This window comes from Labrus mixtus, chromosome 8, assembly GCF_963584025.1.
Source record: "Labrus mixtus chromosome 8, fLabMix1.1, whole genome shotgun sequence".
Lineage (NCBI taxonomy): Eukaryota > Metazoa > Chordata > Actinopteri > Labriformes > Labridae > Labrus > Labrus mixtus.
Window position 1 is genome coordinate 8035107 of NC_083619.1, and position 27987 is coordinate 8063093.

Below are 27987 nucleotides of genomic sequence, written 5' to 3' on the forward strand. Positions count from 1 at the left end.
CAATCCAGGCAGGTTTGATGTCTATCTGGCTGCCCTGGGCTCGACTGGCTTCTCATCTGGCAGACATTACTGGGAGGTTTCTGTGGCTGGGAGGCTATGTTACCACCTTGGAATGGCCAGTGAATCTGCTCAGAGAAGGGGGACAGTACAATTTAGGCCGGCAAAAGGTTACTGGACTATAGTCCTGGACAAACAGGGTCTGTACAGAGCTGTGGATAGTACATCTGTGTATCTTCCAGTTCATACGCAGGTTCAGACAATAGGCATTCTGCTAGAATACAGCAGGGGACAGATCTCATTCTACGATGTTAGTTCCAGATCTCTGATGTACTCTTTTGTTGGTCAAAACTTTACAGACAAAATCTATCCATTCATCAATTTTTGTGTTGAGGATGTTAAGAGTCTGGTCCCAGTACAGTTGCTTCCTCCTAAATCAGTTGACTGGATAAAGTAGAGAGGAGCACATTGTGTGAAATCTTTGCAATGTATCCCATTTATGTTCCTCTAATTCCTTTTAAAGTTGTTAGTAGTTTTAGCTATAGGACCAGAGGGACTTTTTTTTAAATAAATGGGTGATGATGACGTGAATAGTGTGCAGGATTTTCTCTTTTCAACGCTCTTATCAAGTAGTCAAAAAAATCACTTTGACTGAAGAGTAATTTGCACAAACACTTCAGTTATTATCACTGATGAATGTTTCAGTCAATAGTACAACAACAAATATACAACAATACTTTTTATTTGTTTCAGTCTGCAAAGGGATTTCTCATCTTCTTCATGTCATTCCAGGGGTTTCTAATCAACAGGTCTAGTGAATTAAATAGCCAAGTGTTTAACCATTTTATTTCAATCCCCAGGGCACAGCATCAGCCATAAGAAAGTGTGAAGCAAAATGTTCTGACCTTTGTTTTAAAAAAGTGTAGTAATGAGTGATGTAGCCACTGAGAGGCCAAAGAAAACAGAATCAAAACAGCTTGTATTGAACAAACGTCTGTCCTTACAATGAAATGGTTAACCTTCAACAATGATTCCCACAGACCATATTAACACAAAGGCCATTTTCCTCTGACGTCACAGCCGGGTCAGAGGGGGCTCAGTTGCTTTTTTTGAGGATGTCCTATTGTATGTGCAACAGTTAAAACTCTGCTGGACCCTTGGATTTAATTTGAAGAAAAAAACAACATATTTCATGATATGCTAGCTACCATCTAACGGGGCTTATGTTAGCATTTAACCACTTCTAAGCTAACGTTATTGTAAGATAGAAACTGGCTGAATGCTAATAAAATAGTTTGATGTGATAAGATATGATAGAACTCAGCTCTAACATGACACTTGGTAACCCAATACTCATCCTGACAACTGATATTAGCATTTAGCCACTTCCAAGCCACTATTACCATTGGATAGGAATTAGCTTCATGCAAAAGTTAAAGTTTATAGCTAAACGGTTTAAGAGGAAATCAATTAATACCTAGCTACTGCTTTGATTAGCTAAACGGTGGTTGGATGCTAACAATTGCTGTTTTCTAAAGGGGTTTGTGGGTTCCCAAATGTTGTTTCATCTTAAATACGGCCCATGTCCCTCAATATTTTGACAAGCTTGTCTTTTCAGTTGTTATTCCTTCAGGAAGCAGTACAGGATTTTAAACCTGGCACCTAGCAGGACAGCATTAAAAAGAGCTTCCAACCTTGACTGGGACATCGGCTAAACATGGCCGCCATGTGAATATGGTCAATCAGTTACACAAACATTTCTCTGAAGAGAACTCTCTCTGATCGAACACACATTACCCACTTCTTATCACCTCTCTGACACATTTTGTCATATTCACTTTCAGTGAATAAACATTGCTCAGTCTCTTCCTGCTGTGCCAGCCACGCATCTATAAAAGTGGGCAACAAAAACCGGGTCCCACTCCTCCAGCATGTGTAGGAAATGGTTCCTCTCTTCTTCTCCCCAAGACTGGAACCATTGGGTCCACAGGCGCAGCTGGCACTCAAAGATGTTTGGTAGTCTGTCTTTAACCTTGTCAGGGTACGAAGAAAGATACATTTAAGAAATTAAACAACATCAATAACTTGACTATAAGAAACAGAGATAGTACCTGAAGAGTACTGAGTGAATCTAGGAGGGTGCACACTTTCCCAGGCACAGCTTTCCCCAGAAGATCCTGCAGGAACTGCTCCCTCTGAGGGCCGGTCCAGCCCTTGAACCAGTTCAGGACGCACCTCTGCTCCTGGAGGCTCACGTAGGAGATGGGCTCCGGATCTCCAACCTGACCTGTACTGGGAGAAGTGCAGGAGAGCCTCTCAAGGCTTGGGGGGCTGACTACACCTCGTGGGGCTGAAGGGAAGTCTTCCGGGCTGGGGGTGCCGGGGAAGCCGGTCCAGTGTTGTGTTGCCATTGAGGGTGATCCCTCTGTGGGGACTCTGAGCCCGGAGTTATGACTGAGTCTGTAGCCCTCAGTGGGCGGCTGTTGCTGCTGCTGATTCGAGGCTTGATTGACATGATTGAACCACGACATTGTTTGGAAGCACCGATTTCTTTCAGTCTAGTAATCCAGTTATCCCTCTGCTGTGTGTTAATCAGCAAACCCAGCTGCCAACAGAGACTACTCCGCTCATCGGTAGCCTTAACATAACCCGGAGTCTGAATTTAACACCGACTGCACGATGACCTGCTCCTAACATAAATAGTTAAAATTCCCCATCGTGTTTTAACACAAGTCACCTTATTGTCAGCATATCTGAAGAGTAGGCTAACGTTGAACGAGGCTCACGGTAATCTTCCCAAAAAACATATACAGGAAGAGAGTGTGAGGTGTCCGCGGACGAGTCGGCTCAAACAACTCACTCTCTTTTCAGGGACGAGTTCAACATGTCTGTGACATTTTGGCATCAGCAGAAAAGTGTTCACAAATGACTTTTCATCAATGACACATGTGATGAGTATATTCTGACATTATAAAGAAAATGTAGCCTAAATAAAGAGGCATTTGCGAGGACTCTTTCCATGTAACAATGACATCAACAGATGCATTTGGATTAAAGGATGTCATCCCTATGTCCCCTCAAGGATGTCCCCCTCAAATTAGGCCTATATGTTCCATCAGGACGACATTCCCCAAGCATCAGAGCTGGCCCTTCTATAATGCAGAAACGTGTTGTGGGCGGCAGTAGCTCAGTCCGGAGGGTCGCCGGTTCAAGTCCCGGGTGTGGACCAAATATGGAAGTTGGTCTGGTAGCTGGAGAGGTGCCAGATCACTTCTTGAGCACTGCCGAGGTGCCCTTGAGCAAGGCACCAAACCCCCTCCCCACCTCCAGCTCAGGAGCGCCCGCTGTGGGCAGATCCGTCACTCTGACATCTCTCCATTAGTGCATGTCCATAAGATCCCGTTTGAGCATGTGTGTGTATATTTCAGCCTATGTGTGTGTTCATGACTTACAGAGTGTAAAAACAGAAATTTTGATCAATAAAGTTAATCCTCATCTTAATCTTAATTCATTGCTGTAGTAATATTGAGGGAACATAGGGCTGAGGGAGTTTCTACTGACTCTACTTCGAAACACAAATAAGATATCCACTGAGAAGGGGAACTAAATCAAGAGCCTTTTGCCAAAATAGTCAGTTTTTATTCATGAGTTGAGCCAAATGAACCCACTCACTGAAAAGAGCTCTAACTCCCCAATTCAGTTTGCTGTGAAGGTATAACAGTTTGCGCAGAATTAGCGCAGACATTGGTGTTAAAAAAAAATGTTTATAACAAATCATAAAAACCGAGCAAGAACTTTATAGTAAACGTGTGTTCCAGCCTTTCAAGACTGGGAGTCATTTTTTCCATGTGATATTTGATGCGGAGGTATTCGTCAACTGGGTGTTACCTCTCACTGGGACTTCACGAGAGGAGAGGAAATGGCGGATCTTGAAGATGTCAAACCGGACGGGAGACCGCTGCAGTCCCTTCGTCGTGCGGAGTGTAAACGTGTAAATAAGGAGAGGAGACAAACAAAAACCGCGAAGAAGATTGCTCTTGTTCAAAGGCCTAAGAAGGTGAGTGCTGCGGCCAAATAACGGGACCTGTCAGTCGGCCGATGCCCTTTTGTTACTGCCGTAGTAACTAGTAGAGTTATTGATGTTCGCCACCAGCTTTCCACTAAAAATGCATTTCTCTGTAGCCTACTTCACTGTTAACTGAGTTTCCAACGTGGTGAAATATACCAGGCATAATAAAGCATGCAAGACATGTACGTATATTTATGTTTTATGTTAAATCATCTGATCCCGCTTGTCCAGTGCGCAATTGATCCAATGTTTACGGTAATCAGCCGATATTTAATTAATACATCCAGGATAGTTCCTCTACGTAACCACGTAACACATACCGGTACTATTGTTGAGGTTTTTTTTTTTTTTTTAAATGTAATGCCCCCTTCAGGGAGGTAGAATTAGTCTTTTTTATCAAACATTTACTTCTGAAGTTAAAGTATATTCTGCTTCCTCACAGTATTTGGAGGTGTGTGTGTCCTTGGTGTTGTGTGCTGCTTCTGGTGTGCGCCTAAGTTTCCCGTCATATTTTTAGGCTGATCTAAAGAAATGATTTAGGGTTAAGATATTTAAATACAGGCTAGACACTGAAGAATACAGTGTCATGTTTATAACCATTGTTTCTCTGCAGACACAGCACAGTAGCAGGGGATGCAAGCGGGTAAACTGAGCCACTCTGTCCCTCTCAGTCTGTGTTCTCTCCAAATAGTTTCTTAGATTTATTTGGGCTGGTATGCAGACATGGGGTTTGTAGGGGGGGGTTGTAATGCTTGTTAAATTAGATCATCAAAGCAGAAAGCAAAACTAGCAATGTCACAGTTTGCAATGTGTTTTGTCTTGCACAGAGCTGGAGAAAACGCCGCTTTATATAAAGAAACCCATCTGTTTGAGCTGCTAAGGGAATGCATTGTTCTTATGCTTGTTAGTTTTGCACTTGCATTGACTCAGCCTCTAAACAGCTTGATCCGATAGCTTTTTTGATTTTGATAGAAGACCCTGTTTTATTTTCAGGAGGAGGATGGAGCATTGGGGGTGCAATTGAAGCGTCCAACACAGCCTAGTCTAGCTGCATGTGAGGCTAAACCGTCAGAGGACGCTGCTGTCATGCTGCTGAAGACTCCTGTAGTTTGGTCACCTCTTACAGTTAAGGTTGGTCTAAAGGTTCATGTGTAAGCTGTCACCTGTCTCTGAGTAAAAGATAAACAAACCCAAGTCAAAATGTTATTCTAGATATTGAGTAATCTCCAAAACCAGAATATTACACACTTTGTCTTCTATTTTCACTTTCTACCATTCTTAGTTGCCTAGTCCTGATTTTCCAGCACCAGTACTTTTCCATTATTTTATCTTTACAGGCTGCTGTGAGTAGATTATCAGGAGGTCAACATGCACAGTCTTCCCAGACTAGTCCAGCTGTACCAGCGGTTATAAAACAAGAAGATTCTGACTCGCTGCCAAAAGCTCCAGTAACATGGTCACCTGTAGCGGTGAAGGTTCGGCATCTTGTTAGAAGTTAACCATTTGTGGGTTTTAAGTTATCTCACTTTGGCCTTGACACTCTTCTCCACTGTTTCATCTCCACAGGCTGCTGTGAATAGATTATCAGGGATGCAGCATACCCAGCCTAGTCCGCCTGTGTTTGGCAAACACTCAGCACATAATGCTTTCAGGTCAACAATGCCGAGCGAACAAAGCAGACTAACACCGCAAGAAGAGAGGAAAAAAGAGATCAAGGTAATTCAGTCCCTTCAAGATCTTGTTTTTTTTGTCTGTGATATTCAAGGCATAAAATGCCCGATGCGGCTGCATTTAAAAAAAAAAGTTGCACTGCAATTTTTGTGTAAATGATCCAATAAAACCATGTATAGTATAGCCTGAGCCAGCTGTTTTTATTGTGACATCACTTCCAGTTGATACCTGATAGAAGAGGCCAAATATAATGGGTAAATAAAAAACACCCATTTAATAGCCATGAAATGCTGATTTTGCACATTATGAGGCTATCCATTTGTGCGAAGAGATTTTTCTTGTTATTCATTACCCTACTCTACGCATTATTTCCACCAGCTGCAGCAGCCTTAGGTGGTAATGAGACATGGAGATTCCTCTCTCATCTTATAATGACTTCAGGATCAGTGCAGACCCATACATGAGTAACAGAGGGTCTGATTGGTGGAAAGTTATGACCACAGCCTCTGATAGTCCAGTATATTAAACCAAGATGCATCATGGTATGGCTACATAGACAACAAACGGTTTTAAAAAACATTAAAAAATAAATGGATGTTCAATCTGAGTAGACATGAAAGAGAAACTTTAAGATGAGCCTGGTCAGAGCAGCTCTGTTGTCTGCTTCACAACTATAAAAAAGTTAGTCTTTAGCATGTAGCATCTCAAAGATAATGTAAATTTTACAGTCTGACATCATCAACCTAAGTGATTAAAAAAAATAATCAGAACAGCTATGGTGCTTCAACAAAATTCTAGATGCTGCAGAATGCAATACAGGAATTGTTTGAATTTGCATTGAATGTTGTCACAATTTTTTCTTATTCATTGTCTCATAATAGTATGAAATATTAATGTTCATTATTTGACATTTAAGGTTATACAGACTGGACGCTCTCATAGGAGCAGAGTGCTGAGTGGCCCGTGGAGAAGAGTCGGTGATATCCTTCTGCGAGGAAGATTTCAACGCCTCCCCAAAGCGATGATGAAAGTGCCTGGCTTTAAGGACCATATTGTTGCCGAAGTGCTCAAAGTGCTGGACAAAGAGTGTGAGACTCTGACCAGTGTGACATTCAACTCAGCACTTCGAGAGAACGACCCGGCGGCTCTGAAATCCTTCAGCTGGGACAAAGTGATGAGCGAGTGGAAGACCACAGCACCCACTTTTCTTCAGTTCCTCCGACATGCAAGCAAAGTCTTTGAAAATCAGACACTAACACCAAAAGACAAGTCATTACCGATGGCGATGGGCGGTGCGTTACTATTAAGAGCACGGTCATCCTGCATGTGTGCACCGTTGTACATCAACTCAATGATCCTGAGACAGGGAGGGACAAAGAAAAGGTGTATTGCTCGGCTCAACAGACTTGGCCTCTGTATGTCTAACCGCAGGACCCTGTTGAGACTTAAGGGCGTTGATGAAACACAGGAACACTCCAAGCAAAGATCAGAAGACACTGAAATGCCTGAGTCAACCGAAGATAAAGGAGATTCAAATTATGAAGAAGGGGACAGCGATGTTCCGGAGATAACATACATTGTGTCATAATGTGTAATTAAATAAAATGTGCAAAAACACCTGGAAGAGCGTGTAGCTACAGGGCGTCCCACATTGTTTGTGTGCCACATGATGCTAGATGTTGACATGAGATGAGTCCACTCCAAATCATTTCTCTAAAATGGCTCACGACAGATGTTTTTAATGGCATTATGGATCATAATGATACATTTGAAGGACTGGTATGTACGGATGTTAGAGGGAAAACAGACGTGTAGAAAAATAAGTGCCATTATTTTCCCCTCATCATTTCATATCCTCAGTTCATACCTGATACCTGGCTTACAACACAATGATTCAGAGCCGTCAGAATGTCTAACATTACTGGTTTATAATGTTTGGAAACCAAGAACTAATTACACAAAGGCAGAAAGAAACAAATCTACCCTGGAGGCATGACAACATATTTTCCTAATGAGGTCGACAGAAAACATCGATGAACTGAATTCAGTGAGTTTAAACAGTGGTAGCTATTATACAAATTCAGACTATTCACAATGTTTATTACATTCAACATGAACGCTCAATTTAGACAACAACAACGCACCCAGATAAATTAGTGCATTAGGGCAAAACTAATGAAGCATGAAAAATTAACACAAGTATGAGTTTCAATGATGAACTGTTTGAAGATTTCTCTGTTTTCTTAATGTTACTGGGTTTTTCCCCTGGGTGCTCCATTTTCCTCACACACATTTATTTATTTTAATTGTATTTAACCAGGAAAGAAACTCGGTGAGATTTAAAATCTCCTTTTCAAGAGCGTCTTGGCCAAAACAGGCAGCAGCACAACTGACAGAGTTCCACACAAAGGACAAGGAGCCACACATACAAATAAAAAAGACACTATAAGACATTAAAAGACACAAATAAAACACCTATTGCCAAAACAGTCAGGTTGATGTGTGTAGATTTGATTTCAAATACAAAAAATAAAGACCCTGTGGAATCTTTAACATATTTTAAAACAGACTTAAATGAATACTGATGACCTACAAAATCAAAACCAGACCATCAGTTTAAAGATGTATAGCTTTTTTATTAATATTATTAGTAACTGAAACCGCTACCGTAGGGTAGGTATCAGAAAAAAGGGACCCTAACCCTGTAATGTATTTTCTGAATTTGATTCTTGGTGTCGTTTAGATGTTGCATTGCAGCCGGTTTCTCCGTGTGGTCATCTTGTAGGCTGTTGCAGTGTGTTTGCCCTTGTTAGCCATCATCAGATGTACTCATTGGTAGGTAAAACGTTTATGGATCAAACAACCAAGTATCAACTTCTGCATCAAAGTTGTTGAAAGTCAGGTCCAAATTCACTCTTTTCAGACAGCAGCCATTTTCCTTTGGCATCTTGCTGAGGGTTAAAAGTCAAATTCAGCAAAGAGTCCAACTAGTGGGGCAGTTTTGCAAATCATATTGAATAAAGAAAAAAACAAATATTGTTATGTAACTGCTTGCTAAACAGGAAATGAACACAAAATGAAAATAAATAATATTGACAAACTACAGGCCATATTTCAAACAAGTGTTGTTATCCTGAGATAATGCCATAAGTAAGTCCTCATCCTGAGAAAACAACCAAATATACTCGTTATCTAAGGAGGAAGGAATAAAATAAGATGTGTGGATGTATGTCCACTTAGGGCTTCCGTAGTTACTTACAAATAAATAATATATCCATATATTTAAGCATATAAGTAGCCTAAGGAAATAATTGAACGATAAATGGTGATGATGATAAATTGATGCACATAATTATTATTGAATATTTAGTTAATATAGAATAAACTACACTAACCATTCGGGATTTTTTTTTCATCTGTAGTCTATTTTTTTTAAAGTTAATTTGCGTTTTATCTCCACATTTACTTATATCATTTAATTTCTTCTTTTTTTTATATAGTTCCACATACTTTTGTTTGTCTTTATTAAGAGGTATACTAAATCCTTCTCATACGACCAAACTTGAGTCTCTTTTACAGAATTTTCCTTTTTTTATTGCACTCCTTTGTCTCCATGAGATTTCTTCAAAAGATTACTCCGAGCGTTAATATGAAGCTTAACCCTGAGCCTAGATACATACGACATCACATTTCAATGTTTTTAACACAGTTGTTTTAAGTCCTTATTCCTTTTAACGTAAAACACCACAGAACGGCAAAAAGGGGAAAGTTAGATAAACCAGTTCTCTCGCTTGGTAAACACAAGAGTGTATGCGGCTTTTGTGTAAGAAGTCACGTTTGCGCAGAATTTGCGCAGAGCGATGTAATAATATTATTAAAAGGATATTAACGGCGTGTTGTATACAAATTAAAAACATATATACACAGACATACTGATTGTGTATTTTGTTTACTGCTGTTTTTGAATAATAGTAAATCTATTGTTTATTTGATTAGGGGGAAGTGGTCGGCGGTGACGCTGCGTGGAGGAAGGCGTTGCTCGTCGCTCTCGCTGACTAGAGGAACGGAAAATGGCGGATCTCGAAGACGTTACCCTGGACGGGAGACCGCTCCAGTCCCTTCGAGTTGCGGACTTAAAAGCTGCCCTAGAAGAAAGAGGGCTTTCAAAAAGCGGGCAGAAGAATGCGCTCGTTAAAAGACTTAAGGGGGTGAGTTTCGCTGTGCGGTACCGGAGTTGGGTTTCTGCGAGGTAGCGTTGACGGTGAGACGGGCTGATGCTCTCCAGAGGGCCGACCACTGAGTATCGTTACTGCCGAGCGGCGGAGTACACTTATCGAGGTTAACCAACACATAACCAGCTGAAATGCGTCTCCTTGCACGACAGCGTGCCTGAGCACTGTTTTAGATGTGCAGAAATACAGAATCTGCAGCTACTCCGGGAGTTCAGTAAACTTGGTGTCCATTCTGAAAGTGATGTTGTCTTGTTAGCATGTTAGCTCCCCGGGCTAACGCGGTGGCCTGGGTTTCTACTGTGTTACCGATAGTGCTCTGTGTCCCCGGCTCTGTTTAAGTGCATGCGTTTAACCGGGAACTTAATGTTTCCCCGATAATTCGTATTCATTTTTAAAGTACTTTATTTCACACACGCAGGGCCATATTAAAATAACAAATAATTTAAATGTATAAGGCTAACTAAACAGCGGCAAGGTTACTGCGGTTCACCAGTCAACATCAAAACACATTGATTGTGTCCAAAAGACAAATAAAGACATTGTGCTACTTACTGTGTGTGGGGGGTCAATTAGGGCCACTATGATAACATTTTGTGAAACATTTCACCAACAACTCAGTGTATATGCTCAAGATACCAAGGGAAATTGTAAAAATAATACTCACAAAATTGTGGTTCGCACTTGTGGAATATAAGAGATTAAAACGATTCCTAATGCATCATTAAATGTTACGTAAGGTTACGTTAGTAGCCTTATAGCCGTGGAAATAAAACAAGACTTTTAAAAAAAGTTTAACTTGATATCAATTGCAAACAGTAAGTGGAGCAAATACTGAACAGTTCCTGTAACCCAACTTCAAGGAAACAATACCATTAACTCAACACTGTATAAAAAGGTTTACCATTATAAGATTAAGATTTACTTTTATTGATCCCGCAAGGGGAAATTCAGTTTTTACACTCTGTAAGTCATGCAACATACACAGGCTGAAATATACACACATGCACAAACAGGATCTTATGGACATGCACTAATGGAGAGATGTCAGAGTGACGGATCTGCCCACAGCGGGCGCTCCTGAGCTGGTGGTGGGTAGGGGGTTTGGTGCCTTGCTCAAGGGCACCTCGGCAGTGCTCAGGAAGTGATCTGGCACCTCTCCAGCTACCAGACCAACTTCCATATTTGGTACTTGAACCGGCAACCCTCCGGTTCCCAACCCAAGTCCCTACAGACTGAGCTACTGCCGCCCCGTATGCCCAATACATTCTCCCTTTCTACTGTTAAAGAGGCCATCCATAACAAATTGTTGACATTATTTCACACTGTCTGACCCCAATAGTAACTTAAAAGGTTGCCATATACTCTTACTCCATCTAGCTTGCGTGTTTTGATGCAATTACCAGAAGTGCAACATTCTTATCAAATCTTTTTAGACCCCTAGATCTTGTGGTCAAATAATTTATCATGATGATTTCTTTCAAGGCTTTGGATGCATTAAGAGAAAACTCAAATAATTAAGTGTTTATGCGCTGTGTTTCAAAACAACCTCTTTCGGTTCATATTTACATGTATCAGTGGCATGTTTGTTTTTGTGTCACTTTCAGGGCGATCCAACATATATTTTGTATTTAATATTGATAAAATGTATTGAAATAGAACGAATTTGATATGTTCTGCCAAAGCTAGTAATGCTTTTTGATTTGATTACATTACTACTGGTACTCAATCTAATAAACTTTGTCATTCAAGTCTTTAAAGTCAGACCATCCAATTTTTTAATTGGGTAGTCTGGTTAACTATCTTAAGTTGGTCATAAACCGTTAAGGCATCAAGTCCATTTTATGTTTGCATTTTCATCATAAGCCTTTGTCATCTGTTATGTATATCTATATGTTACCCTTTAATCACACAAGAACTCTGGACACTATTGTTTTGCTTTATGATGTTACAAAACATGTTGCTACAGTGTCTTTTAAATGTTTATAAAATGCAATTTTCAAATACCTTTTAAAATGACTGATGTTTTAATAGAACATTTAACTATTTGTATATATCAGCCTTGATTGGTCAAACTTCACTGTAGGTTTGAATAGTCATCACATATTTTATGCCTTCCTGCGTATTGGAGATTAAACCATTAAACATACACGTGAAGTATGTTCTTGATACTATGATATATGTAATATTCTTCTAACCCTGCACAGGGTTTCAGTTGCTCTTGTATGTGAGTATACAGCAACATATACCTGAAATCATTAAATGTTTTCACATTTTTAGTGATAACATGCAAAGGCACACAGACACTCAAAAAAGTAAAACAATGTTGGACGCAAAGTGGAAATCATTACCGAACCAATATCCAAAAACTTTTGTTGTCACTCAGCCATTTCATTTAAAAAGCACTAATACCAACCCTTCCAACTCTGGATGAATTCCTTAAATGAACACATTCTTATTTCAACAACAGGCTCTCATGCTGGAGAATCTGCAGAGGACCTCCACTGCTCATATTGGGCTGCAGCCAAACTCACAGGTAAGTGGCTCAAAGATTTAGAACATTTAAACGTATGTATGTATTGTTTTTGCAGATAACTAAAATAAAAATGACAAAATATGCAATAGATCAATTCTGACAAAAATGTATAAGGACTATGTGCAAATGGCCGTGATGGCGTGCACCTTATTTTTTATGGTTTTTGCTTTTAGATTGGTGAGGAAATGAGCCAGAACAGCTTCATCAAGCAGTACCTGGCTAAACAACAGGAGCTCCTGAGGCAGCGTCTTGAGAGAGAGGCTCGTGAAGCGTATGAAACGAATGGTAAGAATTGTCCAATGCAACAAAGTCATTTATGTACACATATTTATTATGCAATACATCCTTGATTTTATTTATTTGTCTTTTGTAAACAGACCAAGAGGACCACACAGAAGTAAACAACAGTACGATGTGTCCCCCTCAAGCCCAGGTCAGAAATTACGTTCTGTTCTCATTTATTGCCGTAATAGACATTGTTTACATTACACTGTTTCTTTGTCTGGACATTCTCTGCTCCTAAAGATGTATCACATTTGAAAGGAACTTGTTGGTAAGAATTGATGGCCGACTCAATTAAATGGATGAAAACGTTCTATAAGTCTTACCTGTGTTTCTGTCCTCATTAGGATGTCACACCAACAATGGCCGAGCAGCACAAGCCCCCTGGCCCCTCTGGTGGGGAGGGGTTGTTTGGTGGAGCAAATGAGGGAGAAGTCAACAGGAACCAGGATGCTGACATGTCTGGTCCTCCTGCTTCCGGTTCTGTGGCAATGCGTGTTCCTGGTGGTGAGCCACGGACAGAGAGGGGAACTTCATCCAATGAAGTCGCTGCTGACAGCGAAGATGAGGACAGCGATGATGGAGATGAGGATGGTGACGATGAGGACTGGGACAGTGGTGCTCGGAGGAGAAACATGAGAGAGGCAGCCAGAGTGCCGACGAGCAGAGAGAGGTCTGGAGCTTCCTGTCAGCCACCACAGCAACACATGCCTTCCCTTATGTCCCCTCAACTCCGCCAGCCAACACCTCCTCCCTCCCCACCTCCAGAGTTATCATTTCCCTTACCTGACACCCCAAAGCAGAGCCCCCCAAGTCCAGATGCAGCCCAAGCTCAACGTTCACCAAGTTCATCCAGCTCTGGTTCCTCGAGCAGCGGCAGCCGCAGCAGCAGCCCAGAACCACAGAGGAGTGGACATGCCGAGCGCAAGCCCGGCCCGCTGACCCTTCTGGCCAGAAAGATGGCATCAGAAGGGGCTTTTTCAGGAGCAGGTTGGCATGGCGGTGTTGGGGGAGGCGATAGGCAGGACAGTAGTTCACCCATGGCCACATCATTTCCTGGAAGAGGGCCTCCAGAGGCTCTGGTATCAGCCATCACTCACACAGCTAACACTGCAGGCCATGTGCCACCATTTCCCATGATTCCAGGCGCCAACCAGGGTGTCTTAGGAGCACATCCGGCCCACATTCAAGTACCTGTGAGTGTACTAAAAGCCACTGCAACAGAAGAGAGGGATAGAGAGAGGGACTCTGAGATAGAAAGAGAAAAGGCCCTTGAGCTGGAGAGGCAGAGAAAACTTGAGCAGGAACGAGCAATGGAGGAAGAGCGCCAAAGAGCTCTTGCAAAGGAGAGAGAGGAAAGAGAGAGAGCTTTGGAAAAAGAGAGAATAGAACGACAGCAAGCCTTGGAAAGAGAAGAACGGGAAAGGGCATTGCAGCGGGAGAGGGAGCTCGCTCAAGAGCGAGAGAGGCAGGAAAGGGAACTAGCTTTGGCTAAAGAGAGGGAGGAGCGAGAGCAAGCCCTGGCACGAGAGCGAGCCCTGGAGCTTGAGAGGCAGAAGGAGCTCGAAAGGCAGAGGGCCCTGGAGCTGGAGAGACAGAGAGAGCTTGAAAGGCAGAGGGCCCTGGAACAAGAGCGTTTGCAGAGAGAAAAAGAGGAGCGGGAGAGAGCAATGGAGCTAGAAAGGGCCAGGGCTTTGGAGCAGGAAAGGAAGGAGAGAGAACGGGCTCTTGAGCAAGAGAGGATAGAGAAGGAAAAAGCTCTGGAGGCTGAGAGGAAGGAGAAGGAGAGGATTGAGAGGGAAAAGGCTTTGGAGCAGCAAAGGGTTGAAAGGGAAAGGTTAGAGAGGGAGAAAGCTTTAGAGCAAGAAAGACTAGAGAGAGAGAAGGCCTTGGAGCAAGAACGACTAAAAAGGGAGAGAGCCCTAGAGCGAGAGAGGATTGAGAAAGAAAAAGCTTTAGAGCTAGAAAGGATCGAGAGGGAGAGAGCCTTTGAACGAGAGAGAGTAGAAAGAGAAAAAGCTCTGGAGCAAGAAAGGCTGGAGAGGGAGAGAGCGCTAGAACAACAGAGGTTAGAGCTCGAGAGGAAGGAGAAAGAGAGACTTGAAAGAGAGAAAGCAATGGAGCAAGAGAGGATAGAGAGGGAAAAAACCTTTGAGCAAGAGAGGCTGGCAGCTCTGGAAAAGGAAAGGCTGGAGAGAGAGGCAGCTCTGGAAAAGGAGAGGATGGAGAGAGAGGCAGCTCTGGAAAAGGAGAGGATGGAGAAGGAAGCTGCTCTGGAAAAGGAGAGGATGGACAAAGAAGCAGCTCTGGAAAAGGAGAGGATGGAGAGGCAGGCAGCTTTAGAAAAGGAGAGGATGGAGAGGGAACGAGCTGAGAAGGAAAGGAAAGAGAAGCTGGAGAGGGAAAAAGCCTCACAGGAGAAACTTGAAAGGGAGAGGGCATTGGAGAAGGAAAGGAAGGAGAAGGAGCAAGAGAAGGAGAGATCCCTCGAACGTGAAAGGTTAGAGAAGGAGAAAGCCATTCAGAAAGAAAAGGAGGAGCAGGAGAAAGAGCGATCTAGGATGGCTGAAAAAGAGAGGGAGAGTCATCTCCCTCCATTCAAACGTGGTCGTGAGATTGGTCTCACATCCAGTGCTCCCCCCCTCTCCACAGGACCAGTCAGAAAGGCATCAACAGAGGCTGCAGAGCAAGAAGATGTCCATGCTCCTGTGTCCAGGAGTGAAGCAGCAGACTCTGGTGCACCTGTGTCAGCAACTCCCTTGTCGCCTCAGTCCTCATTCAAGAAGTTTCGGTTCTTTAGAGACTCCCCAGTTCAGCCCCAACCTTCCTCCCCATCCATTTTCATCAAGCGGCCGCGTAACTTCTCTGATACCCCCCAGCTTTGGGCCTCACCTGTCTCTGCTAATGTTGCAGAGAAACAGCAAGAAGGACACAAGCCCTCCACTGAGCATGAGGATCGACAGATGCAGACAAAATCAGAGGGATCTGTGGACACCCAGCCTGACAAGGAGACCACAGTTAGTACCAAACTTGTCCAGGGTCCTAAAAAAGAAGAGGCAACCAGCCCCGTATTGGAGGATAAAGACAAAGCAGATTTGGGGAACAAGAAACAAGTTGAAACAGTATCCACCCAAAAAGGAGTAGATGAAAGGGGTCCTGCAAGCCCAGCGGAAGACTCACATCGCAGAGGTAGAGATGCAAAGAAGGCAGACAAAAAAGCAAGACGACGTTCATCGTCAAATGATTCCTCTTCCTCAGAATCGGACTCTGGGTCCTCATCATCTCGATCGTCTAGCTCATCCACATCTTCTCAAGAGAAAACTCCCACCTTAAGAGATAGAAAGGTAAGTGTTTAAAAAGAAACCGCTTTTTCTATGACACAAAATACTCGAAGGCAAGGTGTGAAAAGATTCATACAACCAGAGTCGTCTAATACGAAGGCATGACTTACATTATAGCTATTTTTAATTAATCCACAATTGCCAATTTATCTGAGGTCATTAATAGCCATGGAGCCATTAAATAACCGCATGACACTTTTTAGACACTATTTGTTCAAAGTCAATCACATGGCATTACAATAGAAGGTGCCTTTCACTGTAGTCTGCTACATTCATTAGAGAAAAAAACACATGTTGGGGCTTAAAAGGGTTTTCACAATGCCAGTATTCAAGGGTTACATTTACAATCTGTTTGCACAATTAGGAGGTTTACCATCCCCTGCTATCTATTTGAGACATCAACGTAACTTCCCCATTTTTGAGAGGCCAAAATGACTAGAGGAAAGTCATTGAGTATATGTCGACCTGTGAAGTTTTAAATAGTTGTTTTTTTAAAGCCGTGGCACTTTTTGTTTTGATGTTCACTAGACACCATAAAACATATGGTATCATCTCAAATTTTGATAACCTTAGAGCACAGTAGGTCTGCACCATATTAGGAAAAGTCTGCATGGCAACATTATTCAAGCCTTCAAAGACTAAAGGACTTGCAATAGTTAAAAAAATTATTGAGATTGGATGTTGGCTAAAACGTATCCTTCTACTGTTCAACATGTTCTACAAGTAAGTGTGTGTGTAACATGTGGTCTCTCGTGATTCAAAGGTCTTCCTCAACCATTTTATCCTTCCTCTTCTCTCCTTCGCCAGTCATCATGCTAGCTTACCTTGCAATTGTCATATCACACGAGTGTCTTGTTTTACATGGTTTAACAATCTGCTGTATCAGATTGTGACCAATATAGAGTATTTTTTCCTGCAAGGCTGTTGAAGTGTTGTCAGCCATGTCGTCCCCTCTGTCCAGCTTTTCATCAGCAGGGTATTGCGATATTGTTGTTACGTCGACAACCCTGGTAATTTCTCTTTTTAGGTTTAATGCTAGCCATTCTGTTACAGCATAGATTTGAGTGTGATGTTATATGTTAATGCTTTGACTAGTATAAAGCTTATAAACAAAACCGAAGAGATTATACTGACAAAACTGACTGATCCTATGATAAAAGGAAATAGCAGACTTTTGTCTCTTGATTACATGTTGGTGCCATTAAACAAAAATCCTCAATGAGATGGAACCATTCATGTGTGAAATGGTTAGAGGAAAAGATACACATGGCAAATATACAAATTTAAATATAGCATGCAGCTTGTTTTGTGTCTATTTCTGTGCATATAATATTGCTTCTTTGTTTGTCTTTTTTTAGGAAGGGAAACCAGAAAGAGAATCCTCACCACAGCACAGGGTGACTGTAGAGGCTCAGAATAAGGATTTAAAGAAGACTCCAAAAGTATCCCCACAGAAATCTGTCGAGAAGAGTGACACAACTGCTGATGGAGACAGACAAGCCAAGGTCGGTTGCACATAGGCTGATTTTTTTTAACAACATCATAACAACAACAAGAAAATACGTTCCACCTAAAATCTAAATTCTCCTGATTCGTTTATTTTGCGTCCATTGTTTTCTCTATGCTGGGATTACTTTAAATACTCAAACATGTTACATACAGTTGTTTTTCGGTCTTCAACTCCCTTGCCTTTTAAATTCCCAGAAGCCATTCATTGAAGCACTAACAAGCGATGACACCCAGAGGAAGAGGAAGGACAGCAAAGGAGAGGAGGAAAATGACGAACACAGGTTTGCACTGATGTCATGAACTTATAAAACATGTCCTTAACATCGTCTGTCTGTTTGTGTCAGAATTTAACAGAGTGCTGAAGAAAAGTCTGCGGGCTGCCTGGTTGTAGTCGCTCTCTTTTTATCATCTGCTGTAAATACAACAGAAATTACAACCATTCTTTATGGCACTAGTTGCTATGGATGCAACAATACAATCAGCCCACAGTTCTTTTTTTTTTTTTAGTCGCTGTTTTCGGTTCGGTTCTGACAAGCCATTGGAGTTTTTTTTGTTTTTTCAGAAAAAGGAAGGGGTACATTTTTTTCTTCTTTTTTTCAGTTTTTAAAGAGCATTTGTGTGCTCATCTCAGCTAGCCTGCTTCTGATTGGGCAGTTTTTTGATGCTCCCTGTGGACTGCCATTTTCCTCAATCAACTCGTAGAAAGAGCAAATCTAGCAATACACATAAACCTTGTCTCCTTCCTTTAAAAAGGAAAATATATTCCAAATATGATTATTTGTTTTCAGTATTATATTAAATGCGAAAGCTGTTCTTTGTAGTTTGTTCAAGCCAAGGGAGCCTATCATTTTATTTTCTCGGTGGTGATTTGATTGCCTTGAGTAACATCAATGTTTTATTCTGTTAGGAAAGGAAATGTCATACTGTTGTAATTCAATAAATGTTTAGATATTAAATTGTTTTTATGAAAATAAAAACATGAAATATCTTTAAGAGAGAAAAACTTTGAACTAAAATTTTGGTTCTTATGCCTTAATTCTAGAGACAGGGCAGTGGATAACGTCAGAAATCAGGGACAGAGAGTGACTAATGACATGATGATGCAGGAAAGGAGCCACAGGTTGGATTTGAACCCAAGCCGCCTGCTTGGAGGACTATAGCCTCCCTACATGAGGCACGCACACTAGCTATTAGGCTACCGGTTCCTCAAAAAGACACTTTTTAGTGATTTCACATAAACAATAGGGTTGCGCTGCATTTGTGAATGCTAACTGCTGAATTTTCCACCTTGAACTTTACTTACATTTTTTCTGCCAGTTGAGTTCCCCAGTAAACTTTCTGAATGAGCTTATATGTGAACACAGCAGGAAATATTAAGACAATTCCCCACAAGCTGGCAGGCCTGATGACATTTAAAACACGGGACCGTCATAACAGGTGCGACTATCGTGCACATAGTGAAGATGCTTTATACCTTTTTCTGCTTGAACGTGTGTTCGTTACCACTAATTTGTTAATACAGTGAAAACACATGTAGCATTGATATAAAGGCACAAACTGTCATCACAGCGTCAACTCTGTTGCTTCGTTTGCCAATTCTGCATCCGCCATGTTCTGGCTCCTGAGAGACACCATCAAACAGGGATTGTCTCCCGCTGTGAGGTGCATGTATGAACAGGAAAAGTCAGGAACATTTCAGTGCTGTGTCAAAAGGGCTTTCGATTTCACAGCTTTTGCAATTTTCCTTTCTCTCATCATCATAGTGTACTGTGTTGCTTTGTCTGTCTTAAAGAATCAAATATCAGAAAAGCAGGTGTCGCTATAAGATGGGTAGCAGCACAAAGCAACTTGGTCATTTTAGTGTTTTTTTTTTTTTGGACTTTAGTACTCAGCAATAGATAAAACACTTTCCCCTATTTTCTTTGGAAATTTGCTCAAAAATGTACTTGTTATATGCGACAAATGGACGTCGACTCTTAAAAATGCATCAAAGCAACTTGTCTGATCGGGACTATTTAAAAATTAAAAGAAGTCCAGGCTTCATTGTTTCGCATTGTCATCAGACATCACAGTATTGCACTGAATTCTCAGAATCTTATGCTTGTTTTGTGGATGTTATTACAAGTTGATTATTTCCAACACATGACACACTCCCTCTCCAGCCGCGTCATTTACATGCATTACAAAGCGATGATAAAACGATGTCATCAGAGATGCTGGTGTTGAATTTCCCATCAGGCAATTGATGAGGCTGCCTTGAAGCCGGTGTGGCTGAGAAGATGTGGGTCCTTTCCATCCACGATCTTTTTTTTTTCTTCTCATTTCTGTACAACATGGCTGAGCTCCGTCGATGGCTTTAGCTGTTGATGCCGGCCTGTGGTTTTCATTCAGCGGCTCAGCAGCAGGCGGGGGTTAGTGTGAGAGCCGGCGCGGACATGAAAGCGTTCAGAGAGGAGCAGTCTCTGGTGAGAGGAAGGTAGGAGGAGGGGAGAGAGAGCTGCCTCTTTGCGTCGCAGTCATTTTAGCAGCAGCCTGCCTGTATGCTGCGTTTTAAGTTAATGGGAGTCGGAATGAGAGGACGGGCTCCCGCGAGTGTAGCGGTAGGTACGCGACAGTCAATGGTCTGGACTCTGCAGGTCTGAAGGACTCTGCGGGTCTGAAGGACTGCGGTACCTCTGTTCTCAACCATCCGTTTAATTCCTCGCCCCCCTTTTGAAAATTTAAGAGAAACGTATTTATGAATTGACAAAGTTGCTGTTGTCAATATTGTGAGATTCATTACAATGTTGCTGTTATTTTAGCATCGCCTGCTCGTTGTTTGTGTATCTTAGTCGAGTAGTATCATTAGCTGATAATTATTTTAAAAAATTGGAATTGACATTATTTAACACTAGAACCAAGGCAGTCATTTTGACTGTTTTTTAATTTTGCAATGTAATAACTTACTTAAAATAAAACCTATGTAACTACAGGACCATGACTTTACCTGAATGTGTCTATATTTTATTCAAGCATTGTTATTTTATCAAAAACACAAAAGAGTTTTGAGTATTTCTACCTTGAAAGTCCATAGTGGTCATATTGACTGCATGCATTATAGTCAGTGTATCATTTCAGTATTCGCTACTTTTTCCCGCTCTTGAAGGTGCGCAAAGCCGTTGCCTAGCAACTATTGTTTATAACGCTCGAGCCAAGGAGGAAAGAACGCTTACCTGCCTAAAATCATATAGAAAGAATAGAAGACATTCATTTGAATTAATCAACATTGAAAAGGCAGAATAGAGTAAATTTGTAATTAATATCGACTTATTTGATTTTTCCACATTTAAAGGAAGCCAGTGCATTTTAGCCCATTTTCCTCATACAATGAGGAGGTATTCTCACATTTTTAATGTATTTCAGTTTAGAAATCAAACGTTACTTTTATTTTAAGCGATTATGACATTTTAATCTGTGATCCATTACTCAATTTAATCTATGCATATGTATGCTTTAATGTGTCCCTACACAGGCAGGAGCAGGAGACTGCCATGGCAGAGCCAGAGAAACTTCCAGAGACCAGCGAGGAGGTAAGTAGTTGGAAGACCCTTGATTCTTCTTGGTCCTCAAAACTGTTGTTTGCTGAGGACTTAGATGATCAGATCCTCTTGAGAATTTATAATAGAATCTCTGAGTTGTATATAGTTTTTTTTTTTTAACTTTGTTGTGAAACAGTATCGGTTATTTCATAATGTCTTTACTTTTGTTGGAAATCTTTTTTTACTTTAAAAAATACTCCAACTTCAAGACTTTTCAAAAGTGGAAGAAAATGTTTAGGACATCATTTTTTAAGTGTTTTTTTGTTAAACCTTTGTTGGCACTGATCTAGCCAGAAACAGCAAGGGTGTTTTCTCACTGTGGCTGATGTTTAAACCCCAAATGATTGCTTTGTTGTAAAGGTGCTCATGCCTCTTCCATTGCCCCTTTTGGTACCTGCGTACTACCTCTGCCACTACTACTACTTCTACTACTACTGCTACTGCTACTGCTGCACCTGTTCCACTGTCCCCAAGCATCCAGAGTTGACCACAGATAAGCCCCCAGGGCAGCACTGCAGAGGGACCCCCCTGGCAACAATGGCTGCCTCATTTTCATGGACATGGCTTGCAAGAGCTCTTGATTGGACTTGCAGTTTCAAAGAGGGTTTTGGCTAGTCAATGTGCCCGGCCTTTCCTAGCCTTTTATCCACTAATCTGACCTTGTGCTCTTAAAATCCACGTGGAGAAGAGACAACCAAGGACATGTGCCCACGTCAAGTCAAAGCTGCTACTTAACTCTCAACAACAGATGTTTTCCCACCCTGTTTCACTTTTGAGACATTTTGACCCCTTCACACAGCTGTGGGGTACTATGGACATGTCACATAATGTGGTTGGTGAACATGCATGACAAAGGACATTTTGGATTTTTCTAATCATTTGGAAATGGACTTCATGTTCTCCAAAAAAAAATGCTATCATTGGACACTGAATGATGAGTCAATTCTTTCATCTGGAATGAATGGACCAGAGATCTTTATTTGAACTGTAGAAGGATTTATCATCTGGTCTCTTTCAACAACAGCCATTGCCAGAGTTTTGCTACCAAGTGACTCTTGTTTTGAACACATTGCTTCTTAAAGACAACAGAAATCAAAATTCACGATTCATGTGCACGGGGACTTTTGACAACAATCAAGATTTGGCTTCCAGCTCATTGGACTTGTTTTGTTCTGTTACTATAAAAGCCTCCAACATTTTGAAAGGACTAATGCCAAAACTACTGAGGAGAACGACTATGGCGCAAAGAATTTTAAAAGCCCCTGCCCCAATGAACTCTTGAAAAAAACGTCCTGCCAGCCAGCAAGCATTCAGATTTCCATCCAAACTTCTCAGCCACCTTTGATTGGACCCTTGTTGCCTAGATACATACATGCAGTCGTGATTGGGCCATTTCCAAACCAGTAAGGATCAGGTGTCAGTGGTACCAGGGAATAAGTAGACGTTTACTCAATGTTATTTTTCATGCAGTAAAATGCTAAGTTTCCAATTAGACACTCATAAATCTTTGTTGGGAGAAGGAACTTTTCAAAAATGTTTTATCATATTTGTGGCTACTGCAGTTAAATCAAACTAGTTCTGTTTTTTTTTTTATCAGTAATCCTAGTTTATTTTCACCTCTTTGTGTTGGAATAGTAACATAACTCCAATAAACTTCAGAGTTTTCAAATAACTAAATTTAAACACTGGAATTTATACTGCAGTATTTCCAATAGGGCTTTTTGTGACAGACAATGCAAACTTTGAGTTATTTAATGAATCTATAAGGGTGAATATGAAAATAATTCGTATTAGTTCATTACAGTACACAGCTTGGTGCCATTTATTAGACTAGAATAAAAAGTAAAACACTTTGCACAGCATCTTCTATCATTCAGCCTCTCAGTCCCTACTTACACCTATTATTGTTCAACCAGCCCTCCAACCTGTCTTTGACCATTTGTGTCCACCCACCGTGTCTGCCTCTCACCTCTCCCATGTATGTTGGGTTGTTTTTATCTTCTTGTGTTTCAGACACCAAAGGCCTTCTCAGCTCGTAAGATCTCTCTAAGCAGTAAGTGGACTCTCATTGCTTTCTTCCTCTGTCAGCTTTTAAACCTGATCAATTTGGTGAATTCATATTTTATTGTTCTAATTTTATTACTTATATTAAACCTTTGAAAACATTACTCCTGCCATGAGAGTTCTGAAATAAAAACAATAATAGCAACAGCCCACATTGTTTGCAGCTATAAGCTAATACTTCCTACTTTTATTACATTGTACGCATGTTGAAGACGTTGCATGAATAACTGAAAGATGGTGGAAATGTGTGGGCGCTAGAGGGCAGCCACGATCTGGCCATAACAATTCAAGTCAAATCCACAAAAGCGAAAGAAAAAATGTATTGATTTGACCATTAGGTTATATAGATTTAATAATATGAAGCACTAGAGGATTTCTTTCAGGATATTGAGTTGTTCTGGTTCATTATGTTTTGTGAGTTCATTCAGCAAAACCTAGTTAATTTTTGTTTTTATTTATGACCAAATTCTTAGAATTGTTAATATTATCGTATGTACTGCTGAATCCTCTCTGTTGCAGAGTTTAAAAGGGTTTATAGCATTTTTAGTCGGGGAGAATTTAAAATGAATAAATCAAAATGATGCAGGTTGTAGGATCATTTACATTTCATGAATATGTGCCCTAAAAACTTTGGTATTTTGCATAGATTTGTGACGCAAATAACACATACAGTATATGCCAAGTGCTTCAGTTTTTTATTTTTTTATTTAACAGGCAGTAAATTGTCCCCAGGTGCTGGAGGGGCAGAAGGAGATCAGGAGTCGGGGGCGGCAGCCGGTCGTAAGAGGAGGTGGGGCTCCAGCACAGCAGTCACTGCCAAGAAACCTTCAATCAGCATCACCACAGATTCACTCAAGGTATTTGCAGCATAATATGACTGATTGGACTTTGTGGTTATATACTTATGGAGACCTATAGATGAACTGTGTAGCAGGTGCACTGCCTGTCTCCTCTGCTGAAAAGAGCTGGCTTCTCATCTTTTGCATCTGTGTTTTCTGCCGGCAGTCTCTGATCCCAGATATCCGGCCGTGTCTCGGCCAGGAGGCAGTAGTGGAACTGCACCCAGAGGAGGCTGTCCTATCTGGGGCTGAGGATGAAGAGAGGGAGCGCTCAGACCAAGACCTTCAGATCCGACGCACTGTAACACAGGTGTGTTATCTCTTTATCTCTTTATCTGCTTTACATGAAGGACAGGTTAGGAACTGTATTTACTGGGAAGTGTTAGTTGAAAGTAATTAAACCAGGGTTGCATGTGTTGTTAACTTCCTTCTGTTGCAGGTGGTCCACTCGGAGAGCCAGGAGAATGGACAGAAAGAGACGAAGAGGAGCAGATGTGAGGAGTTGGAGGAGGATGACATGCAGGGCGATAGAGAGATGAGGGAGCAAGAGGAGAAGATGGATTCCTCCTTTTCTGGAGCCTTGGAACCCTCTTCTCCATCACGTACCAGCCATGATGTAGAAATCAACACTGGTAATGGATCCATCACAAAATTGTCGTTATCAAGCGTTTAATTCATTCCACAAACTGAACCAGGAATTTATTTAACTTAAACTTTACAATTGTCTTTAAGTTCAACAATTATCTAAATTCAATACTGATTATGTTAAAACTCTTTTATTGACATCAGGGCCTGATTTTTGTCATTTGGGGATATAAGTGTTAATAACTTAAAGGGTTCATCTGTCTTTACAACATGAGAACTATAAGCACAGTGTAAGTGTTCAGCAGAAATACTTTGTTGACTGTTTTTTCTTTATCTCAGTGAGCCCCAGCGACACCCTAATTCGTCGCTCCATCAGCCAGCAGAAAACTGGAGTTTCCATCACAATTGATGACCCTGTCCGCACGGCACGGCAGCCCTCGCCAGCCCGAGGCAAAGTCTCCAGCATTGTCCATATTAGCAACCTGGTGAGCATCCTCTTTTCCATTTCATCCACAAACTCTTGATGTGGATGAAACTTTCTTTGCAGAGTTCCATCAACACTAGTGTTATTTTCTTCGGCCCACGTTTTCACCTCTGATGTTGTACACAAATGATTATGAAATAGACAGTGGTTTTTAGCCCAACTCTAATATTGCTCTGAAATATTCTGTGTAGGTGAGGCCATTCACTCTGGGGCAGCTCAAAGAACTGCTGAGCAGAACTGGCACCCTGGTTGAGGAGGGCTTCTGGATTGACAAAATCAAGTCTCACTGCTACGTCACTGTGAGTTATTTTAAGTAATTTTTCACTCAGAACATTTTTAAGCTTTGAACCAGACTGCTCTTGGTTTCTCTGTGTCTAAATGAGTTTTGTTCTGTGTTCAGTACTGCAGCTCCGAGGAGGCAGTTGCTACACGGGCAGCTCTTCATGGAGTGAAATGGCCTCAAAGCAATCCTAAAGTCCTAAGTGTAGACTTCTGCCAGCAGGATGAGGTAAGACCTGATTGTTATCCTTCTGTTGTCCTTTTACACTCACAATGCTCAGCCATCTGTAGCCTGAAAATCTCTCTGCTTTGTAGCTGGACTTCCACAAAGGCATGGCCAACAAACCAGGAGCCGAGGATCAAGGGCCTGCTTCTGGCCGTGGTCGAACCTCAGGCCTGCCTTCTCTCCTCCCTGACCGAGACCAGTGGGCCGAGCGCGAGCGTGAGATGGAGCGCCGGGAGAAGGCTCGAGCAGAGCGGGAGTGGGACCGGGACAAGGTCAAAGAGTTTGGAAAACCCGGAGAAGAGAAGGAAGGAGCTGCCAGGAGGTCACGCTCCAGAGAGAGACGACGCAAGGAGAGGGGAAAGAGCAAGGAGAAGAAGGCCGATAAGAAAGGTAAGATACATTACTAGATTTAGACTCGGACTATTTAAATAAAGGGAACTACATTTTTGTAAATGCTGTGCAGAGCTGAAACATTACATTGTTTCAATTTATTTAAGTCATGGGTCATTTAATAATCAAGTTCTTTTTGGTTTCTACTGTGCAAAACATCTTCAAATGTATATTTCCCACCCTCTTTAGTCTTATGATTTGCTGCCCTTTTTTGAGTCATTGAATCATAAATTGAAGGTCTTTGTTTTTTGGACTGTTGGTTTAACATAACAGACTCAAAAAAGTAAACTTAGGCTTTTGGAAAGTACAATAGTACAATATCAATAATGGTTAGTGATCACTGCAGCTCTAAAGTTGTTTGTAAATATGTTTTGCAGAGAAAACTGCTGAGGATCCTCCTGCAAAGCTGCTTGATGATCTATTCCGCAAAACTAAAGCTGCTCCTTGCATATACTGGCTTCCACTTACAGACGAACAGGTAAGACACAAACCAAATTCTATTCTTTATTTAATACTTTGTGTTTTTATTTTCGAAGCATTGCTTTTGACCCCCTAGATATCTTAATACAGACTTTCTTTGTGTATCCTCTTCATTTTAGTTTGTTCAGCGGGAAGCTGCTAGAGCAGAACGGATTAAGGAGCGCCAGAAACGATGGAAGGAGCAAGAAGAGGAGGAGGGGAAAAAGAAGGAGGAGGAGCAACGCAAGGAGAGGATGAAGCCTGCAGCTGGTACAGCAGGAGAGCGCAGTGAGGGTGAGAAAGACAAGGACAAAGACAGAGAGAGGGACAGAGACAGAGGTAGAGACAGAGACAGGGAGAGGGAGAGGGAAAACGACAAACGCAGGGATGGCTATCGTAGGCCGGGGGGCAGCGGGACCGGTGGGGGCCGACGCTCACGCAGCCGCAGTGACCCGCGAGAAAGGCGGCGTTAACGGCCAATCAGCAGATGGAACTGTCTTAGAGACCAACCTCTTGCATTTGCCTTTCACTACATGTACTTTGTTACAACTAAGACCCAACAGAGGACCAACTGATGTCATCGCCATCTCTCAAATTGTCACCTTTTTTAAAGCACATCTCCACCTACACAGGCTTGCTTAAAGGGGACCATGATTCTTTGCAGTGTTGTTTCCCAGAGTGCTGTATGTTTTGCTTCTGTCGAGGTTTGCTATTTTTTTTATGTTTGCCTCTTCTTTTTTTCTTGGTTTTTGTTTTGATGGCATACCAGTATGGCACACTGGGTAATTTTTAATAATTTCCCCCAATGCTCCCCATTTTCCCCAAAGTGTAGGTGCCAATTATAATTTGCATCAATTGTTGTGGCCTCAGCATATAACAGCTCTCTGTTGGATGAGGAATCCTTTTGTCGCTGCTTTGTAGTCCAAGGCTCTTCTTGCCAGTTCTGCCTAAAGAGAAAACTCTGGCCTCTGCGCAGAGGGGGGCATCTAAAAATATTGGAAAGGCTTGTTTGGCCTTTTGTACAGACATAAAAGATTACTCGAGTCTTTAAATGAGGCAGCTCTGGCGTATTTTTGGACAGGTATGGAATTACTACCAAGGCAATGCAGTGTTCCTCTCTCTCTCTCATTTTAATCAAGATATGAGACGATTCTCTGAGAAGGGAGAATCTTTCTGTCACAAAATATTGCAAGTTAGAATTATGTCCTTATCATTGATTCTCTTCTTCCTCGCTCCTCTTCCTTCCGTTCTCTTACCCTGTAGTGTCAATACAGGCACATGAGAGGAGGTTGCTTAAAGAGTTTCTCAACAATTGTTTTAATATTGTTTTTTAATCATTATTTTATCATTTTAGTACCAAGGTTTGTTTCTGTTTTGTTTTTAATTTTTTCTTTGAGTACGCCTATCAGTGGTGAATGTACAAATAAAAATGGAAATTTGAAATTATTG

General features: G+C 41.5%; 3 protein-coding genes across 4 annotated transcripts; 2 read left to right on the forward strand and 1 right to left on the reverse strand.

Annotated features, from left to right (window-relative positions):
- Nucleotides 1-723: 723 nt before the first annotated feature.
- Nucleotides 724-2829, reverse strand: c8h14orf119 (chromosome 8 C14orf119 homolog). The gene is made up of 3 exons (XM_061044025.1): nucleotides 2671-2829; nucleotides 2109-2602; nucleotides 724-2029 (listed from the first exon to the last, which is right to left on the reverse strand). The coding sequence occupies exons 2-3, from the start codon at nucleotides 2526-2528 to the stop codon at nucleotides 1856-1858; spliced, it is 594 nt and encodes a 197-aa protein (XP_060900008.1). The 5' UTR covers nucleotides 2529-2602; nucleotides 2671-2829; the 3' UTR covers nucleotides 724-1855.
- Nucleotides 2830-3703: 874 nt separating this feature from the next.
- Nucleotides 3704-7361, forward strand: LOC132978739 (uncharacterized). The gene is made up of 5 exons (XM_061044024.1): nucleotides 3704-4054; nucleotides 5060-5197; nucleotides 5404-5541; nucleotides 5633-5782; nucleotides 6654-7361. Exons 1-5 carry the CDS (start codon nucleotides 3917-3919, stop codon nucleotides 7323-7325), a joined length of 1236 nt encoding a protein of 411 aa, XP_060900007.1. The 5' UTR covers nucleotides 3704-3916; the 3' UTR covers nucleotides 7326-7361.
- A 2423-nt stretch (nucleotides 7362-9784) lies between these two features.
- On the forward strand, nucleotides 9785-27981 carry acin1a (apoptotic chromatin condensation inducer 1a). Of its 2 annotated transcripts, none has more exons than XM_061044026.1 (18): nucleotides 9785-9945; nucleotides 12437-12502; nucleotides 12676-12787; nucleotides 12880-12935; nucleotides 13132-16128; nucleotides 17484-17630; nucleotides 17830-17915; nucleotides 21146-21203; nucleotides 23226-23265; nucleotides 23991-24133; nucleotides 24282-24425; nucleotides 24555-24747; nucleotides 25040-25185; nucleotides 25376-25483; nucleotides 25585-25692; nucleotides 25779-26079; nucleotides 26457-26557; nucleotides 26679-27981. In XM_061044026.1, exons 1-18 carry the CDS (start codon nucleotides 9808-9810, stop codon nucleotides 27009-27011), a joined length of 5277 nt encoding a protein of 1758 aa, XP_060900009.1. In that variant the 5' UTR covers nucleotides 9785-9807; the 3' UTR covers nucleotides 27012-27981. The 2 variants fall into 2 exon arrangements, with proteins under 2 accessions (XP_060900009.1, XP_060900010.1); XM_061044027.1 differs by having other exon boundaries at nucleotides 24009-24133.
- The last annotated feature ends 6 nt before the right edge of the window (nucleotides 27982-27987 follow it).

Excerpts from the sequence above, each read along its gene's own strand:
- c8h14orf119 (XM_061044025.1), bottom strand. The coding sequence starts at position 2,528 with ATGTCGTGGTTCAATCATGTCAATCAAGCCTCGAATCAGCAGCAGCAA. Across the intron at positions 2,030-2,108 it reads ATTCACTCAGTACTCTTCAG|GTTAAAGACAGACTACCAAA; the intron begins GTACTATCTCTG and ends TACCCTGACAAG.
- LOC132978739 (XM_061044024.1), top strand. The coding sequence starts at position 3,917 with ATGGCGGATCTTGAAGATGTCAAACCGGACGGGAGACCGCTGCAGTCC. Across the intron at positions 4,055-5,059 it reads TTGTTCAAAGGCCTAAGAAG|GAGGAGGATGGAGCATTGGG; the intron begins GTGAGTGCTGCG and ends TTTTATTTTCAG. Across the intron at positions 5,783-6,653 it reads AGAGGAAAAAAGAGATCAAG|GTTATACAGACTGGACGCTC; the intron begins GTAATTCAGTCC and ends TTGACATTTAAG.
- acin1a (XM_061044026.1), top strand. The coding sequence starts at position 9,808 with ATGGCGGATCTCGAAGACGTTACCCTGGACGGGAGACCGCTCCAGTCC. Across the intron at positions 23,266-23,990 it reads TCGTAAGATCTCTCTAAGCA|GCAGTAAATTGTCCCCAGGT; the intron begins GTAAGTGGACTC and ends TTTATTTAACAG. Across the intron at positions 24,134-24,281 it reads TCACCACAGATTCACTCAAG|TCTCTGATCCCAGATATCCG; the intron begins GTATTTGCAGCA and ends TTCTGCCGGCAG.